General features: G+C 41.1%; 1 protein-coding gene across 7 annotated transcripts in view; it reads right to left on the minus strand.

The window, feature by feature from the left end:
• The window catches only part of RASGEF1B (RasGEF domain family member 1B), a 590,923-nt gene that overhangs the window by 137,421 nt on the left and 432,484 nt on the right, over positions 1-21,018 (minus strand). For 5 of the 7 annotated variants that reach the window (XM_060299540.2, XM_060299539.2, XM_060299544.1 and 2 more), the window contains one exon: positions 3,697-3,780. The exons of 1 other annotated variant lie outside the window; for it this stretch is intronic. In XM_060299540.2, the coding sequence (XP_060155523.1) occupies positions 3,697-3,780 (84 nt within the window). Of the gene's footprint in view, positions 1-3,696; positions 3,781-21,018 lie in introns of those variants that run through there. One more of the 7 variants, XM_060299552.2, reaches the window with a different exon arrangement.

Here is a 21,018-nt window from a genome sequence, read left to right on the forward strand (position 1 = left end):
TAGGAAGGAAACACTGGTCCTTGGTTCAGCTTGGGGTACCCTAATTTGGGTGGTAGAAATTGCCTCTGGGTCCAGCTTGCAGCTTTTTACCCAACAGAAACTTTCTTGGCAGTGAGTAAGAGAGTTTGGATTCTGGGCAGATTAACCATAGGTTTTAATTATCCACCCCCAATGCTGCCTTCCACTGACCCCTATAATTAAAGCTTGACTTTCTTACATATTTGGCATCATTTTCCCCTCCAGGTGGATGGATCACAGAGCTGATTGCAAAACGAATTCCTTAGAGTATTTTACAGAACATGTGTTAAGCCCAGAAGCCAGAGCTATGGGGAGAAAAAAGGGCAAGAGTATCCTTTGGGAGCAGCCCCATTCATCCCAGGACAGTCCTAGTGTCACTGTGCAGAAAGACACCTACCTGCTCACTCCGCCCTGGGCGGGAAGGAGACCTGAGGAACGCACAGTGAAATATCATTGAACCAAGAATGGTCATACTGCACTTGATTTCCTTCTGCTCTCTGACAAGCATTTCCCAAAGTTACTCTCTCCCGTTTCTATACTGCTGTTAGTGTTTCTAATCAGGTCTAGGAAAACATCCAGTAAACTCTGGACTATCTATTGGATTGAAGTGAAATTTAGTCAGAAAAGACCCCTCCAGCGTTCATGGACTTCTGACCTCAGCCTTTGAAACAGCTTCTTTCCATCCCCACAGAGTGGTGTTCTGTTTAGAACCTATATAAAGTCAAAGGAGGCGGGGCTGGAGGGAACTGAGGCCAGGGGAAGGCAGTGAAATGGAGCTGTTACTAACACATTTTGTGATGTTCAGGGAGTGTTTTGTTTGTTTGTTGTTTTAATCTTTGGGTCAAAGGATACTCCTTTTACTTGGAACTGAAGTCAGCAGAGGGGAAGTGCAGACCTTACTGAACCCGAAGTACAGAAAGTCAGTCCCTAGAAGCTTGGGTTGCTCCCCTGCTACGCCTGCAAAACCTCAGCGGGCTGACAGCGGGAAGGAGACTTCCTGTTCGACTGGGAGTTTGCACTCTGCAGAAAGCTGTCTTGGCAGGACTTGCCGCCAAGGCAAAATTACCAGGAATTGCTGGGAAAATAGATTCATTTCCTTTTCAAAACTACAAAAGCTTCAGTTCTGCCCACATATATATAAGTTGGAGAGAAAAGCCCTACTGAAAGAACTTTTGTTTGTTTTTGACTTGTCTGAACAGTGACTACGTTTCATCCTAGTCCTTGGAGTGTGTGTGGTCCAGAGATGCACCACTGTAGCAAAGGATAGGAAGGTGGCTGCTATCCCAGGTAGACTGGCCCTTCAGTTAAGGTGTGCCTGCAAAGTGTCCTTGACGTACTCACCAGAGTTTTGCCTCCCTTCCTGATGTAACAGGGAAGAGCCAAATCTGACTACATGTTGGATCTGTTTCTTTCACTTTAACCTTTTCTTTCCCCTGCTTTTGTTCACTGAAAGGATACTGTCTATACATAATGGCCTGCCTCGGGGAACCCTGCCTCTCTGCCTAAATGTTAAACCAAAGTGCCTTTGTTCAGGGAAGCATCCTGACCCTGTCCACCGGTGGATGGCTGCAAGGAAGAAGAAATTAACACACCCCCTCCCCCGAGGCTGGCCATTCCAGGTGATATTTGCAAAACTTACGGCCTTTTTTTACTTTACTTCCTCATCTCCTCCCCCCTCTCTGCTCTATAAAAGAAACTGGCATCCAAACCCTGATAAGATGTTTTTTTGGAGACATTAGTCTGCCATCTTCTCGGTCTGCCGGCTTTCCGAATAAAGTCGTATTCCTTGACTCAACACCTTGTCTCCCGATTTATTGGCCTGTCGTGTGGCGAGCAGAGCAAGCTTGGACTCGGTAACACTGACATATAACACGCCCCAGCTCCCATTTCTTGGGATAAGCAAATTGAGCACGTGTTTCCTCTAAGTTTACCATGTGTATAGCATTTCACTTATTCATTCATTCAACTCATTTGCATAATTCATTGAGTATTTGGATACATAGTGAACAAAATGGTTAAAAAAATCCTTGCTCTTGTGAATTTATATTAAATTGTTTAATTCTTTTTAAAAAAATAAATAAATGTATTTATTTATTTATTTTTGGCTGAGTTGGGTCTTTGTTGCTGTGTGCAGGCTTTCTCTAGTTGCGGTGAGCAGGGGCTACTCTTCATTGCTGTGCGCAGGCTTCTCATTGCGGTGGCTTCTCTTGTTGCGGAGCACGGGCTCTAGGCTCATGGACTTCAGTAGTTGTGGTACATGGGCTCCAGAGAGCAGGCTCAGTAGTTGTGGCGCACCAGCTTAGCTGCTCCACGGCATGTGGGATCTTCCTGGACCAGGGCTCGAACCCATGTCCTCTGCATTGGCAGGCAGATTCTTAACCACTGTGCCACCAGGGAAGCCCTAAATTGTTTAATTCTGATGACAGTCCCGTAAGGCAGTAGTATTATTATGAAGCCCTCTTTACAGGTGATTTTCTCAGTCACAGAGCCAGTGAACGGTGGAGCCGGGATTTGAACCCAAGCAGCCGGACGCCATTAAGCCCACACTCTTAACCATCCAGCTCCACACTCCCTAGTGGGACTGATGGGTGTGATTTCAGGTTCAGAACAGGTGCAGTTTAGCCAGATACCTGTAATTTCTCTTCTGGAGGCAAAGTCTTTCATTCCACAACATAATTTAAATAACAAATATATTTGAAAGAGGTAGTATGGTGGTTGGATTTCACACTAAGACGTTGAAGCGGATCAGAGTTTGCACCCCAAAATATGCCACTTCGGCATAAGGATTATCTTGAGCCAAAGGCAATTGAGAAATAACAGATGTAGGAAAAGCTCTCTGCCCTCTCCCTTTCTGTCTAAAAGTAGAACATAAATTTCCCTTTGTAAAGGTAACATAAATTTGTAAAGGTGTCTTTCTTTCCCATACCAGGAAGAAGATGACTTTTAATCACTGGAGATGATTCTTATCAATAGAAAAGGTACCAACATGAGTTTGCATAACAAACCTTACGAAATAACACAATCTTCCATTAATTGTCCCCACATATTTACCATCTCACAATTTATGGCCCAGAGAAGCCCAAACCCCTTTTCCTTTCTCTTGTCACTTCTCCACAGTTAATCACTCTTTGTTAAAATGGTATATAAGCCCCAAAGACAATTGCTTCTTTGGGTCTTCACTTCTTTTCTATGAAGGCCTCTTTATTCATAATAATAATAAATCTTTCCTCCTGTGTATCCATCTTTTTTTTTTTTTTAGTTTAATTTTCATCACCCCAGGTACTAAGCCTAGAAGAGAAGAGGAAAAAGGTTTTTTCCCTCTCCTATTATGTAAATGACTAAAAGCCACCTCTTTCTTTCTAATAAGTTCTGATAGGCGGGGAAGGTGGTCAAAGAGCTGAGAAAGCAGGGCACTGAAGGGAGTTGGGGAGGGCATCATCAAAATGCAAGGGCGGGCAGAAGCTGAGGCCAGGGCATCTCAGCTCAATGTCACTCAGCTCAACATTTTGCCTAGGGCAAATGCAACTAGGGCAAACCAAATAGGTCAAAATTTGGATTTTTATCAGTCACTTTTATGAGATCAATTTGATGATGTCACCCAGATAGCTCAAAACAAAAAGAAAGAACAGCCAACAGGCTCAAATCATACTGTTCAACAAGAAATGAATTCATTCTTACTTTGCCAATTGGCTTCTCAATTGGAGGGCTTGTAAAGCAGATTGGAGTAATGCTGCTGTACATTGAAGGTTTCCATTGCTGTTCCTATGAGAAAGGAAACAGAGAGAGATTTCAGGGACTTGGCTGGCCTTTCTGCTGCATGAAGCCATTTCCCTGCTTCCCACAATAGTGCCTCAAGCACTTAACCGTAATGGTTGTCACTTGAAATACCTGAGTCAGCATTTTTGCACAGGCATCTTCAGTTTGCAGTCTGTGCAAACTCATTTAACCTTTTACAGGGTTATATTACAAAACCTTTTATGACATTTTGAAGGAATGTTGACAAAAGTGCAGAATATTTTCAGCATAATCTGTTAAGGCATCCTTCTAGAACATAGATTAGACTATGTGAATCTTTTTTTTTTAAGTAACTTTATTAATATCTCATCTCATTGCATAAAAACACTGACCACAGTTAAACTTCTGGTTTTGAAATATCTGATTCTATATGGGATACTGTCCAAAGTTCTCTACCTGCTTTTCAGAACACTCCAAAATGTGGCTCTTTTTCACTTTTTTGCTTTAGTTCCAACTCTGTCTTACAGTTTAACCTAAACCTCAAGCCACATTTGGCCAATGTGTTTTTCTTAAGTAGACTCCAATCTATGCCTTTGTTTATACTGTTCCTAGTTCCTAAAAGATCCTTTCCTCACTATCTGTCTATGACTTCCTACCTGTCCTAAAAAGCCCAGCTCAGATTCCCTAAGAAACATTTCTCTATATTTCTCCACTCTGGCGAGAGTCAGAATACATTTCTCCCTAACACAGGATCCACACACAGCAAGTCTCCTACATATGAACCTTCATGCTGTGAACTTTCAAAGATGCGAACATGCGTTCGCATGTTCAATCACGTAAGTTAGTTCACGTGTCTGGCATACATTGTCACGTGCGTGCATCCTCTACAAGTGGTTGTGCTTTTGTGTACTTTACAGTATTGTATAGAGTACAGTAACACAGTATCTTTATTTCAAGCCCAGGATGTCTGGAAGCAAATGTAAAAGCAGCGGTATATAGTCGATTGTGTTAGTTGGGTACCTAGGCTAACTTTGTTGGACTTAGGAACAAATTGGACTTATGAATGTGCTCTCGGAACTGAACTCGTTCCTATTTAGGGGACTTACTGTACTATTATTAGAGTACTTGACACTATCTGCTGGGAAGGTGAGCTACTGAAGACAGGACTCATGTCTTAGCTATCTTTGTATCCTTCACAATCTAACACAGGTCTCATGCATTGCTCTGGTCTGAATATGTCCCTCCAAAATTTATACGTTAAAATCCTAAGCCCCAAAGATAGTATTAGGAGGTGGTGCCTTTGGGAAGTGATTTGGGAAGCTAATGGGATTAATGTCCTTGTAAAAGAGGTCCCAGGGTGCTTGCTGGCCCCCTTCCCATGTGAGGATACAAGTAGAAGTCTGCGACCTGGAAGAGGCCACTCACTTGACCATGCTGACACCCTGATCTCAGACTTCTAGCCTCCAGAACTGTGAGAAATAAATATCTGCTGTTTATAAGCTCCCCAGTCTGTGGTATTTTGTTACAGCAGCCTGAAGGGACTAAGACATAGATGTAGGTGTTTTCCATTAGAGCACTCTTCCCTTTCGTCAGCTGAATCTTTTCTTTATGTAGAAACATCCCAGCAGATCCAGCTCTCTCCAGCCCCCAGCTCTGACTCTCACTACACACATTTTTCGGTGTCATTAGAGGAAACATCAAGAGACTTGTTATTGAAAAAAACCTTAACTATAGGTACCAACAACCCCATAAAATAAAAATGACCTTTAAAAACGAATCAGCAAGCATTGACCCATCCCCACCACCCGCTGTCCATTAATTGGCCATGTTTCTTGAGTGAAAGGAAGATTTTTCAGTGGTCTTAGCAAAGGAATGGAGTATGACCCTCTGGAATCTCTACCCCTGCTGTTACTAATTATCTTACTCTGGGCAAATTACTTGTACTTTCTACGAGGGTGGCCCTGCCTGTAAATGTGGTTTGTGTTATTTACACACATCTCGCAGGGTATTTTGAGACTAACTGTGGAGCTATCTGTGGCCTGGAAATGCAAAGCATAATTCCTGAGGAAGAGGCCCTGCAGTCTACCCCCAGGATAAGCCATTCAAACCTCTGACTTCTTCCCGTGGTCTGGAAACAAGGGTTATGGTTGGATTCCGAGGGATGTGGATTTCTGTCCATTAGGAGTTAAACTGAGACTAGCAACTCATTTCACAGGTCATGTTCCAGCCATCAAAGTTTAATTACTACCAAACCCACTGGCCTAGGTCCCAACCATGTTAATGCATGCATGAAAGAAAGTTCCAAAGGATCCAGTTACCCCATTCCACCTTTCAGAGATAAAAAGACATTGAATGGCACCAGGGAAAAGGCCAAAATACATCAACTGAGACTGCAACTTTTTTTTTTTTTAATGAAAATAACAGGTTCAGTGTTGATGATCAGGACACATGATTCAGTTTCAAGGAAGTCAATCTGCAGATGCAGAAGATGAATCTGAAAAACTCTGCCTTCCTTCTGACGCTGGTCCGGTTGCTATGGCAACATGTAACTAGTTTTCTTAGGTTGCTGTGGAGCTTGATTTTCTTTAGACCAAGGAGTCCCTTGATACAATTGCACTGGGTATACTTAAGACAAAAACAACCCAAGAGTCACAAAGTATAGACTTCTTACCTAGAAATTATTTATGTGGTGGGAAAATATGTGATGATTCTGCACCATATATAAAAGAGTATTTCTGAAATAATGGGTTCACATGCAAAATACAGAGTAGTCAGGGGTATATAGTTATTACTGAATATTATTTCCCTTTCCCTATCTCCTTTCCTCATTTCAGGCTTTCCACACAGGGTTTGCTGTTGCTGTTGTTTGGATGGTTGAGCGGCTAGTGTTAAGAGTTGTCCCCCATCTAACACACCACTTGCTAAATATGGGGACAGGGCACTGAGGATGGACTTGGACAAAGTGGAATGAGAGAGAATTAGAGAAAAGTTGTTGAAGCCTCAGGCAAGTCGGCCATCCTCTAGCTCTCTGCAAAATAAGGGCAAAATTGCCCCTTTATCTTCTTCCCATCATAACTTCAGAGCATTCCTGAGAAGCTACGGAACCACTCAGAGCTCTCCACATGACAGGTACCTGGGGTTACTTTTCTGAGACTGGATTCCTAAAAGGAGACCAAAGAAGTGGTTAAGGCTGTGAACTGTAATTACAACCTTCAGTGTTTACCCTGGAGTCTGAAGTATAAGGGCAATTCCTGGCGCCAAAGGACAGAAATAATCTAGGATTTTGATGAGGAAGGATGCTGGGATCATCTGGCAACTCAGCTAGCTGGCTGAGCAGTGGGGTCAGTCCAGGTGGCATCTGCCTAAGGGTGCGTCCCTGGCCAGCTCAAACGACCCTAATAACTCTGACGGAAAGAACGTGTCTTCCCTCAGAAATCTCGATCTTATACCCTACAGAAAACATGGAAGTGGATATCTATCAACTGCCGGTCCCTTCTCCCCCTACCTCAGGGCTAGGAACAATGTAATCTGTTTTGAGATGGAAGCAGGTTCTACTTTAAAGACTGCCATTCATCTATCCAGCCTCAACTTGTCACCCATTCTTTATCTGGAATAAAAACAACTGCACCTTCCATCTATAGAGTGCTTTCAAAGAACTGCTAACACCGCAGTTTAGTTGCCCCTCACAGAAACCTGAGCTGTTTCTGGGACCTAGGACATTGAGAGAACTGTGATATTTCAAACAGTCACTGGGAACCAAGGAAGGAGAAAGTTCCTGAAAAGGGACGTGATATAGATATAGAGAGAAGAAGGGCCAGACCCCATTGCTCTGACTCGTCTTCTCTCTGGCCCCCCAACCTAATGGTTGAGACCAATCAGCAGGAATTTGGGTTTGCCCCACCACGCCAGCTGGAGTTCCTTCTTAGCAAGGGTCAAGCACACAGATGCAGAGGTGAGGTGGCCTTGGGAAGGGAGAAGAGCTGGGTGGAGGGCCATTAAATGTTGACTCACTCAGGCTTGACCAGACTTCCTCCCTTTTTCCACATTCCAGTACAATTTTGGTGAACTTAAGTAAACTGTGCACACTGCTAAGTGTTCCTACTTCCTTTGGGTTATTATCAGAGACCTACACCAGCTCTGGTATATGAAAATCCCCTCCCCTTCAAAACTTGTGAGCAGAGAGGCTCACAGCGGGAGGAGAGCCTCGCAAGCATTCCGGTTTTTAAGTTTCTGGGCAGAATCTTGTTAGAGCCTGACCTGCTTATACATTTTTCAGCACCTCCCTCAATACCCATTTCCCGTAAATGCTCTGCTGAATTTTTGCATTTAAATTTCTACTTCTTAGATTTTTACATGTTAATTTTTAAAATGTCCCTTGTGCTTTTTCCTTCCTTTCCTATGTTTTGTGCATCCTCAGTACCACCTGTACCTACCACAAGGCTGCCATGACAAGAAACATTAAAACAAGTTCTTTCGAAACACTCAAAACCATTAATGGGACTTTTGAAAGAAAGTGGCACATCTCCTTCACCATACTCTCCTGTCTCCGAGTTTCCAGCCAGCCTTTATCCAAATGCATGTATATTTAGCTACGATGCCATTTCGCATCACTCTTATACATTTTCCATTTAACATCACATTACATATTTTCTGTGTTTTTACATAGTCTTTGGGTTTATAATATTTAGTGACTACATCATGTTCCATCAACAGGATGGAGTATAATGTATTTGCTCTCTTGATACATATTTCGATTATTTCCATTTTTCTCCCTAATTTTTTTTGAAGTTTTAAAAACAGTTCTATTGATACAATTCACATACCATCCACTCCACACATTTAAAGTGCACAATTCAATGTTTCTTAATACACTCACAGTGTTGTGCAGCCATCACCAGAATGTAATTTTAGAGTATTTGTGTCCCCTGCCAGAAGAAACACTTTACCTAATAGGAGTTCTTCACCATCCCTCCTGTCCCCTCCCCAAGCCCTAAGCAACCACTAGTCAACTTTCTATCTATATTTTTGCCTATTATGGACACTTTATATAAATGAAATCACACTATATGTTGTCTTCTGTGACTTTCATATAGTGTAATGTTTTCAAAGATTATCCACGTTGTAGCATGTATCATCCCTTCATCATTTTTCACTGCCAAAAAAACTCCATTGAATGGATATACCACATTTTATGCATCTGTTTATTCATATGAGTTGTTTCTACTTTGGGGCTATTATGAATAAGGCATTTACGAACATTCATGCACAAGTTTTCATTTCTCTTGGTTATATACCTCGGAGTGGAAATGACAGATCATAAGACACCTCTATATTTCACATTTTGAGGAACTATCAAACTACTTTTCCCTGTACTTAATATCTATGAAAATATACTTGTTTTGGTCTTTTGAATCATTTCTTTAGAATATTTTTCTAGGAATAGGGCTCCTGTGCCCAAGATATGGACATTTTTATGGCTCTTGCTATTTTCTACCTGTACTGCTTTTCAAAATGATTGGACTAGTTTACACAGCTACCATATATCGTATATGTATCATGTATGTATGCATGTATATACACACACACATTTTTCTACACAGCAAACTTACGAGGAAGATGCCACAGTTAACCTCATATTTATAGATGGAGACACTAAGGGCCACAGAGGTTAAAATGCTTATCTTAAAAGTATATGCCTGTATATACACTACCAAATGTAAAATAGATAGCTAGTGGGAAGCAGCCACATAGCACAGGGAGATCAGCTCGGTGCTTTGTGACCACCTAGAGGGGTGGGATAGGGAGGGTGGGAGGGAGACGCAAGAGGGAGGAGATATGGGGATGTATGTATACGTATAGCTGACTCACTTTGTTATAAAGCAGAAACTAACACACCATTGTAAAGCAATTATACTCCAATAAAGATGTTAAAAAATAAAAAGTATATGTCTGGCTCGAAGGACCTTATAAACAAGACAATAATGATAAAGTAGAAAGCACCCTGGCCCCCCATTCCAAAGTCTGGGATTTGAGAACAGCTTTGATACTCACTTGATATATGACCTCTTTGGGGTTCCATATTTCTTTAGCAATAAAAAGTATAGTATATAATTTGCTATTTTTTAGAAGATCCAATAAGGCAATGTATTTGAAAACATTCAAATCAACAATACATAAAAATTGTTCATCTTTTTGATACTTCAAAATCAAGATGTGGTAGTTACACCATACAACAGTCCATTCACTTGTATGATACGAACCCTGAATTCTCTAGGAGTTCAGAAAAAATAGGAAGGAAAATGAAAATGCAAAGTCATCATTTATTCAAACATGAGAAAACATCACATAGGAGAAGAAATAGTTCTCCACAGTTCCCATGTATCACTGGAGGTCAACTTCATGTGCAAAATGATCCTGAAGTATGGGCTCTGAGAGGTCTAAATCTAAAATAATCACATGGAGCTTTACAGGAGTGAGGGAAGGAGCTGGGGATGCTGTAACTTGCCTCTCGGGAGATGGGGGCTGCTTGGAGACCAGCACCAAATTTAGGGAAAGGTATCAGTGGGTAAGTGCAAGTTATAAGTGACTGCAAAATCATATGTTGAAGTCCTAACTCCCAGCACCTCAGAATATGACTGTATTTGGATGTAGGGTCTTTAAAGGGGTGATTAAGTTAAAATGAGATCATCAGTGTGGGCCCCAATTCAAATAACTTGGGTCCTTATAAGAAGAGGAAATTTATACACAGATATACACATAAGGAAGATCATGTGAAGACACAAGGAGAAGATGGCCATCTATAAGCCAAGGAGAGAAGTTTCAGAAGAAACCACCTCTGCTGACCCCTTTATCTCAGACTTCCAGTCTCCAGAACTCTGAGAAAAGAAATTTCTGTTCTTTAAGCCACCTAGTCTGTGGTAGTTGGTTATGGCAACCCTAGAAAACTAACACAAAGATTCTTAGGGAAAAAAAAAAAAAATAGAATTCAATATCAGGAGGAAGGGCCTTTAGAAGAGATGCCTTTTGGGGGCTTTTAGGCAGTCAGTGTAGGAAAGGTTTCCAAATGAACTGGAGAGAAGATGTTGCAGTGACTGGTGACAAAGCAGAGGCAGAAGTCTGAATGGGCAGCGTCCTGTACATCAGCACTGAGCAGGCCCTGGGGATATTCAGGAGAATAAGATGCTGTCTTGTTCTCAAGGAACTCCCCCAAGTCTAGTAGGGGAGAGAGATAAACAAATAACATTCAAAAGGAGTGGTGCATATTCAGGACATTGGAGAAAGTGTCCATGATATGGAAGATGCAGTGAGAGCAAGGGAGGAGCATCTAACTCAGCCAAGAGAGGAGTTCCTGTGGTCGGAAGGCTTCTAGATGGAGGCAGTACAGGAGTTGAGGACAGAAGGACAGAACAAAAGTTAGGTAGTCAAAGAAGTGGAGTGGGGCAGGGAGGGGAGGGAGGGCCTGGGGATATGGAAGGAGGTTTATGGTGTTGCAGGAAGAGGAAACGTCATAAGGGCAAGAGGTATGAAATAAAAATAAATGTTGAGGGCTTCCCTGGTGGCGCAGTGGTTGAGAGTCCGCCTGCTGATGCAGGGGACACGTGTTCGTGCCCTGGTCTGGGAAGATCCCACATGCCGCGGAGCGGCTGGGCCCGTGAGCCATGGCCGCTGACCTGCGCGTCAGGCTCTGCGGCGGGAGAGGCCACGGCAGTGAGAGGCCCGCGTACCGAAAACAAGAAACAAAAAACTGTTGAGTTTTTATGTGAACCACAGATCATTTGGGGCTGTTAGATCTTAAAGAGTGAGACAGAGGTGGAAGGCAGGCAGGAAGCCCACGATTCTTTTATAATAGTGTTTGAACGGATTACCTGGCCAGGAGATGGGAGCGTGCATTTGAGAGGAGGAAAGACTGTAAGCTAGGTAAACGTTTAGGCTACTGTTATCACAAACCAGGAAAGACAGGCGTCTAGAGAGTGAGGAAGTAGAGACAAGGAGCACAGACTTGACAGACTCCAGGAGAAGGGAAGGACATGATGAGGGTGCAGGTGAGGGGCAGTTCCTTTGCATCAGGGTACACCCTGGGCACCAAAAGGCGCAAAGAGCACTCACCACTTCAGAGTCCTGATTTTAAATGTATTATTCTTTGATGTAAATGTTGTACTACATTTTGGCCTTAACTTGCCTTCTTATCTCAACTCAAACTTTTCGCTGCCACCAAATTTTTTTGCTTTCTCCCATGCACACACCCTGGTGTGCCGTGGGTTCACCGTTCTGCCAAGAATGAAATACTCATACGTGCACAAGCTACTAAACATGCATTGTCTGCATACAAGTTAAATGCTCTTATACGGACATTTAAAGCAGATATTGTACAATATAGATATAAATAATAAAATTCATACTGACGATTTGATCTAATATTTCTTTACTTAGAATGACAACAAGTAGCAAATAAAGAACAGCATGACAAGTTGAGAGACTGCAGAAGAAAGGAAAACATTTTATATTTGAGTATGTTTAACAGCATTTTTCCTGCTTTTTGAACCAAGGGGCCTGCTGAAAGTCTAAGCATGGCCAGGTACCAAAATAGCAGGTAAGACAATCCCCAAACCTGTCGGTAAGCACTTAAAAAATTGCTAACAAAATTCAATTGTATTTTTTTTAATGATTGTGACATTAATTTAAGCTTTACATTTTAATGACACATTGTAATGGACACAAATTTAATCAGTTTAGGTGGAAAGGAAGTCATTGATATACAACTGCTTTATCTTTAAAGGAATAGTAAACTACCTCCCTGACCAATTTTTTTTATTGAAGTATGGTTAATTTACAATGTTATGTTAGTTTCAAGCATACAGCAAAGTGTTTCAGATTCTCTTCCATTATAGGTTATTACAAGATATTGAGTATAGTTCCCTGTGCTCTACAGTAGGTCCTATTTTACATAGAGTAGTGGGTATATATTAACCCCAAACCCCTAATTTATCTGTCTGCCGCCCCCAACATCACTATCCCCTTTGGTAACCATAAGTTTGTTTTCTATGAGTCTATTTCTGTTTTGTAAATAAGTTCAATTGTATCATTTTCTTTAGATTCCACATATAAGTGATATGATATCCACATATGATATTTGTCTTTTATTTGCATTTTAAAAACTGGTTTATCTATATATAACTGCCACAGTGTGCATGGCCTAATTACACTCTTAGGCAAATTTATCTTGATATAATGTTAGAGGGCTATGACAAACTGTACTTGACACATTGCAGTGCTTTCTCCAAGTCAGGAGCTCAGGTAAAATACAAGTAACAAAGATAGTCAAATTGGATTCCAAAATCACTAAAAATGATCTGTCTGAAAATACATGAGCTTAATGTGTTCCAAGCACCTGGGAATGCTCTAACTACAGGCTCAAGGTAAGTTTTGGATTCTGAGACTATATAGACAAAATTTCTGTTCTCAAAGATAGAAATCTGTTGATATTAATTAAGTTTTATGCAATGTTAAAATAATTTTAAAAATGAAAATATCCATGAATCCTTTATACTCAGATACCACTTCTAAGGAAAAGGGAATAAGCTTTTGTTCTCACGTTTGGGGGCTTTTCTCTGTTCCCCAAGCAGGTGCATCTTGCCTGCTACTCTTAAATCTTCCTTATAGTGACTCTTGGATTCATTTTTCAGCTCTAAACATAGTAAAGTAAAAATATCTTAATCATACTTCTCTCCTTGAAGCTACAATATTGCTCAGAGCTCCTCGGTCACTTCTAAGAAGTGTGTACAGTAATAACATTTTCAAACAATATAGCCCTTAACTAGTCATCCCTAAAATTTCTTGTGTTACTAGAAATTAAGTGAGGTCAGTTGGAAGATCATAAATGGAACCGTAACCCATGGGCATAATTCTCTCAGAGAGCAGATAGGTGATACAATTTCAAGTGCAGAGGTTAAGGAAGACCACCCTTTGATTATCTGCACCTGAAATTTCTTTTCTAGGAAAAGACATTCATTCTGTAATTAACAGTTAGCAAAAGGTTTAATGTGTGAAATTCCCTGGGAGAGATGGCATGTTGGTTTTAATTCACAATAAGGGGAAAATGACTGAGGGAGAATAATCTCTTAAGATCAGGTTTTGATAGAAATAGAGCGAGGAGGAGTGACTGATGACTGCAATTGAGAGAGACGCAGTGGGGTACCAGATTCTGCATCTGCCCCATCACTGCACCTTGGGGTTCCCTGTCATGTGTTACATGTCACATTGATTTATAAGCCAAAAGCAGTCTTCTCCATTTTAATCTCCAGTTTAATAGGGGAAAAAATCCTAAAATTGTCCACATTGTAGACTCCATACCATGCAATTTGTATTATTTCAGGTATTTAAATGTTATTATGGTTATAGATCTCAGGAACAAGAATGGTGTTTTATGGAAGTAGTTCTTGACTCATCAATAGATGAGTTCTTCCTGATGGCAGGATAGCCCTCTCTGGGCTGGACTTTAGAACAAGAGCAGAGGTGACTCCTACTTGGACTTGCTCAAGGAGGCATCTGGTGTGGGGTTCTTGTCACAGCATCATGTGTAATGTGTTCAATCATTAAATCAGTTGCTTGGTTTTCTTTATTAGAAGTCGTGATCCATTACCCAAATTGCATTCAGGTTGAAAGGCACAGAATTTAGTGTCAGAAGATCTGGGTTGGAGCCTTTTTCTTTTTGATTCCTCAAAAAGAAAGTAAAGACACTGCTACAACTTTTCTCTTACCTGCGCTGCCCACCTCAGAGCTTTGTTATGAATGGCCACTCTGGTCAGCACAGTGATTGAGGCATGTTTGACATTGACTTTAATTCCCAAAGCAATACTCCACATGAGACAAAGCCAAAGAGCATGACTTAAAAGCTAGAAGGTATAGTATCACACAAACGTTAGTTTCTCTCAAGCAAGCAAAGAAATGGAATGTACAGTGGTATTTTAGTAGAGAGGATTCATGCCAGTGACATTTTAATCTGAAATTTTATTATGAAAGGTAAAAATTTTAAAGCAGATATATTTTAGGACATGGAGTCACCTTTGCCCCTTGTCCCTTAGTGGGTCTGACTCTCCTCTCACACCTCTAATCAAGACCGTGGCTTCCCAGATCGCTTAGGACAAGGAGGATAGAAGTTTTCTCTACCTCCCCTGGGAAAGATGGTCTCCTGCTCAGCAACCTGAGGGCCAATCAGGGCCCCGTCCAGGTAGAATCTCCTCCATGCTTCCTCCTGGTCACTCCTCAAAGGAAGCCACTATCCTGACTTCTAACACCATAGTTTCCCACACCTGCCCCTCCCCGCCTTCTTGAATGCCATATGAATCAAATTACCCAGAATATATATTTTTGGATCTCCATTCTTTTCCTTAACATTATTTTTTGAGGGTTCATCGTGGCATTGTGTATGGCTATAGTCCATTTACTTTCATTGCTGTGTAGTACCATCCTGTGAATATATCACACTTTATCCATTTCACTGCTAATGGACATTTGTATTATTTCTGGTTTGAAGCTATTATACATAGTACTGCTATGAATGTCCTGACCCATGCCTTTTGGTGCACATATGTATATTTTTTCTATGTGGTAGAAGAACTGCTAGATCACAGACTCTGTATATACTCAATTTTAGTAGACAAGGCCAAAGAGTTTTCCAAAGTGGTTGTACCAACATGCACTTCACCAAACTTAGACTTCCTTTAGCAGTGTCTTTTATTTATTTATTTATTATTAAGGTAACATTGATCTATAAGATTATATAACTTTCATTAGAAATGTCTTTTCATACATTTCTTTTTCTGTTTCTACTAGCCAGAGCTGGTTCCTGCTGCTTGCAAATAAGAACTTCACAAGACATGTGGGAAAACCTGGAGGGGAGTGTTACAGGTTAAGAGTAACGGGGAGGAAGGCCCTGAGGCCACTATGTAACTACCTTATATTGATTACTTACTAAGCAGATACTGTGCCTAAGTGTTCACACACACACACACACACACACACACACACACCCCTAGATCGATCGCAAGATAGCCAGAGATAACCCTAGTTAATCATTCTCACTCGACAGTGATACACCAGGCACTGGGTTAGGCAAAACCCCGTGAAGTAAGCATGATTAATATTTATGCAGATTGGGAAACTGACATTTAATAAACTGAATTAAATTGCTTAGGATCATCTATATATAATAGTAAAGCAAGAATTTGAACCCAACGTTGTCTGCCTCCAAAATCTATGCTGTTCACCAATATATGACACTGATAACTGCTCCTTTTTTTTTTTTTTTGCGGTACACGGGCCTCTCACTGTTGCGGCCTCTCCCGTTGCGGAGCACAGGCTCCGGACGCGCAGGCTCAGCGGCCATGGCTCACGGGCCCAGTCGCTCCGCGGCATGTGGGATCTTCCCGGACCGGGGCACGAACCCGTGTCCCCTGCATCGGCAGGCGGACTCCCACCCACTGCGCCACCAGGGAAGCCCGATAACTGTTCTTTTAAAAGCTAAGAAATGAGTTGATTAATTTAGAAGGCCATTTAGAGCAGATCCTGTCAAATCTAAATGACATCAAATAGCAGCAGCCATCTTCCAGGGTTCTTTGTTTTTTCCCAGTGTCTGTTGTAGAGCATCCTAGGCAAGGTGGTAGATGTGTCTGAGGATGAACATTCCAGGGAGTGGTGAGCATGACAAACTGTTTGCCAATATTCTTCAGTTACTGGCAGATACTGATGCTGCATTCCAGCTCTGCTAAATAGAGTCTTAGATAATAATGGTAATTCATATTCATAAAATATTTTACACCCTTTCTAAAACATTACAGGTCAGAACACTGCTAGGTCATAAAGAGTATGTGTTTCTTCACCATCTAAAGTCTTTCTTTGAAAGATGCCATTTTTTTCAGAGTGAGTACAGAGTAGAGAAGGAATATAATTGTTTTCTGTTGTTTCATTTTTTACAGATAAACACTAAATCTGACTCAGTTCAAAATATCGAACTGATTTAACCTGTAAGAACTTTACGATTATGAGATTGATGTGTTTTGGTTTGTTGGTTGGTTGGCCTTGTTGCTGTTGTTATGCTGCTGGTAGTTTTTTTCTTTTTTTTTTGCGGTACACGGGCCTCTCACTGCTGTGGCCTCTCCCGTTGCGGAGCACAGGCTCTGGACGCGCAGGCTCAGCGGCCATGGCTCACGGGCCCAGCTGCTCCGCGGCATGTGGGATCTTCCCGGACCGGGGCACGAACCCGTGTCCCCTGCATCGGCAGGCGGACTCTCAACGACTGCACCACCAGGGAAGCCCTGGCGGTAGTTTTTTGATGTTTGATTGCCATAGAGTGTTACTGATCCAGGCACAGTTTATTAAAATAAAGAGGATCCCCCTTGGGTGGAATTTCCCTTAATTCTCTTAAGTTTCTATTATTCTAAAACATAGATAACATTAAAGGAAACAATGTAAATTGAATAGACTTGGCATATCATGTAGCTGCTGTTCTAAAATCATGTCACATCAAAAGGCAACATTGGAATCCACTTAGAAATTGGTAGTAACAATCACCCCCTAAGAAAAGACTCTGTCAGCCAAATAGAGAGGGGTAGAGTAGGGCAGTAAGAACAGTTGAAATGTCTTTCTCTTGGTTGCTGATTAATTACATTGTTTCCTAAACCAATTCTGTTTTGAATGCTCCTCTCTAAAAATTACTATCCAGCAGACAATAACAGTATCATTTGCTGCCTGCTGCTTATAATTGACAAGTGATTGCTAGATACAAGTTGTGTTGTTAATCAGCCTTGAAGAGAAGTGAAAACTGTGCCTTCTATCCAAATTCAAAGCTAGCTTTTGGTGTTGGTACTTTCTATTTCTGCAGTTTGGGCTGATGTGAGCACATGCATTCCTTCTGCTACTCCCACTGGGGCCACTTCAGCCTTCAGAATGTGGGCAGCTGGCTCCTTCAAGCTTACACCAGGTAAGTCTGAATACCTTCATGTACTTCATCCTCAGTCATATTTATGAGCAGGGAAATGCCTTCCAGTTGTTGGGGAAAGGCATCTTCCTCTGGAGAAGGGCAGACATGTAGCAGATGCAAAACCCACTGGCGCATCACCAGGAAAATATAAACCCCACTAATAGTATTCAAGTAACACTCTCCTGATCCTCAATATTCTGGACAGTTTATTCTTCCTGAGTGTCTCCATTTAATTTATAATCATAAATATTATAAAATGACTTCTGAATCATAAAAGTGCACTTGAGAGATAAAGACAGACTGAAGTAGAATTCAGCTCTTGATGGAAAACAATACATTTAGGATCTGAATTTAAACAAAAATCCATCTAAGAAACTCAGAGGATGAGGCACCACTGCTGGTTTGGAACCTAGTATTTAGGTGTTTCATATGCCGGTCTGATGTTTTGTTTCTCTGAGTCATCCTCCCTGTAATTCCTTGTTCTGCAAGGTATGACTTTAATGGCTTTTCTTTATTTAAAGTCTTAGAGAAAGTTAAAAATACAAAGTAAACATGGCAACACAGCCACTGTATTCTTCTTAACCTTCTTTTTTGAACTTCAGGATTTACCCTTTAATATTAGTGTGTATATACAAATAGCAAAAAGAAAAGAAAAACAGAACTTGATCTACCTTAATTTATCATTACATTTGGTCTATACCTGGACTCACCTTGACTTGGCATGATAAGAACAAAGAACTTTCTGTTCCTAACCACGAAATAGATGAGAGAGTAATGGAAAACATGACAGAATTCATATGAAGAGTTGTTTTACCAATTTTTATCCAGGAGATTCCCCCTGCTCTTTGACTGAATCTGAACTCTGGTCTCATGAAATCTATTTGTTTTGGCTGAAATTTGTAATCTAGCTAAGGTCAGTGTTAGTCTGAACATTAACTAAGAATTCAGCTTAATATTAAACCTTGTCATGGAGTGAGAGGATTCACTTGCTTGGTTACTTTTTGAAGGTACCATCTACACACTCGAAATGTAGCTCTGAATTGTGTTAATTTAGTGAAAATCATGGGGCAGTTGCAGGTGTTTACCTGCTTTCTGTAATCTTATGTCAGTCCGATGCATGTGTCCTGATTTTGAGGGTCTGAGAATTCTCATACACTCTGACAATGAATTTGATTTGAAAATAGTCTACACTCAAAGCAGCTGTAAACTGCAGCCATGCCCATTTGCTTCAATCTCCTGAAGTGTGTGTGTGTGTGTGTGTGTGTGTGTGTGTGTGTACAAATAAAAATAAAAATGACTAGAAGGAAGCTACAGCAATCAAGACAGAGTGATACTGGCAAAAGAATGGGGGAAAAATAATCAATGGAACTGAATAGAGAACCCAGAAACAGACCAGCATAAATATACTCAACAAAGGAGCAAAGGGAAAATACAATGGAGCAAAGATAGTCTTTCAAATGGTGCTACAACAACTGGACATACACATTCACATCCAAAGTGAATCTAGACACAGACCTAACACCCTTCACAAAAATTAACTCAAAATGGACCCAAATGTAAGATCTGAAACTATAACATTCCTAGAAGATAACATAGGAGAACACCTAGATGACCCTGGATATGTTGATGACTTTTTAGATATAGCACCAAAGGCACCAATCCATGACAGAAATAATTGATAAGTTGGACTTCAATGAAATTTAAGATTTCTGCTCTGCAAAAGATAACGTCAAGGGAATGAGAAGACAAGCCACAGACTGGGAGACTACATCTGCAAAGAATATACCTGATAAAGGATTGTTATCCAAAATATACAAAGAGCCTTAGAAAACGAAAAATAGAACTACCATATGACACAGCAACACCATTACTGGGCATATACCCTGAGAAAACCATAATTCAAAAAGAGTTATGTACCACACTGTTCATTACAGCACTATTTACAATAGCCAGGATATGGAAGCAACCTAAGTGTCCATCAACAGATGAATGGATAAAGAAGATGTGGCACATATATACAAGGGAATATTACTCAGCCATAAAAAGAAACAAAATTGAGTTATTTGTAGTGAGGTGAATGGACCTAGAGTCTGTCATACAGAGTGAAGTAAGTCAGAAAGAGAAAAACAAATACCGTATGCTAAAACATACATATGGAATCTAAAAGAAAAAAAATGGTTCTGACGAACCTAGGGGCAGGAGAGGAATAAAGACGCAGACGTAGAGAATGGACTTGAGGACACAGGGAGGGGGAAGGGTAAGCTGGGATGAAGTGAGAGAGTATCATTGACAGATATACACTACCAAATGTAAAATAGATAGCTAGTGGGAAGCAGCTGCATCACATAGGGAGATCAGCTCACTGCTTTGTGACCACCTAGAGGGGTGGGATAGGGAGGGTGGGAGGGAGACGCAAGAGGGAGGGGATATGGGGATATATGTACACATACAGCTGATTCACTTTGTTATACAGCAGAAACTAACACAACATTGTAAAGCAACTATACTCCAATAAAGATGTTAAAAAAATATATAGGGCTTCCCTGGTGGCGCAGTGGTTGAGAGTCCGCCTGCCGATGCAGGGGATGCGGGTTCGTGCCCCGGTCCGGGAGGATTCCACATGCTGCGGAGCGGCTAGGCCCGTGAGCCATGGCCGCTGAGCCTGCACGTCTGGAGCCTGTGCTCTGCGGTGGGAGAGGCCACAACGGTGAGAGGCCCGCGTACCGCAAAAAAAAAAAAAAAATATATATATATATATATATTTTTATATATATATATATATACACAAAGAACTCTTAAAACTCAACAATAAGGTAACAACTAGGTTAAAAAATGGGCCAAAGATCTTAACAGACACCTCACCAAAGAAGATATACTGATGGTAAATAAGCAAATGAAAAGATGCTTCACATCATATGTCATCAGGGAAATGCAAATTAAAACAACGAGATACCACCACACAATTATTAGAATGACCAAAATCCAGAACACTGACAACACCAAATGCTGGCGAGGGTGTGAAGCAACAGGGGAATGGAAAATGGTACAACCCATTTGGAAGACAGTTGGGCAATTTCTTACAAAACTAAACATACCCTTACCATACAATCCAGCAATCATGCTTCTTTGTATCTACCCAAGGGAGCTGAAAACTTATGTCCACACAAAAACCTGTACATGGATGCTAATAGCAGCTTTATGCATAATTGCCAAAACTTGAAAGCAACCAAAATGTTCATCAGTAGGTGAATGGATAAATAAGTTGTGGTACATCCAGACAATGGAAT

Source organism: Globicephala melas, chromosome 5, assembly GCF_963455315.2.
Source record: "Globicephala melas chromosome 5, mGloMel1.2, whole genome shotgun sequence".
NCBI classification, from domain to species: Eukaryota; Metazoa; Chordata; class Mammalia; order Artiodactyla; family Delphinidae; genus Globicephala; species Globicephala melas.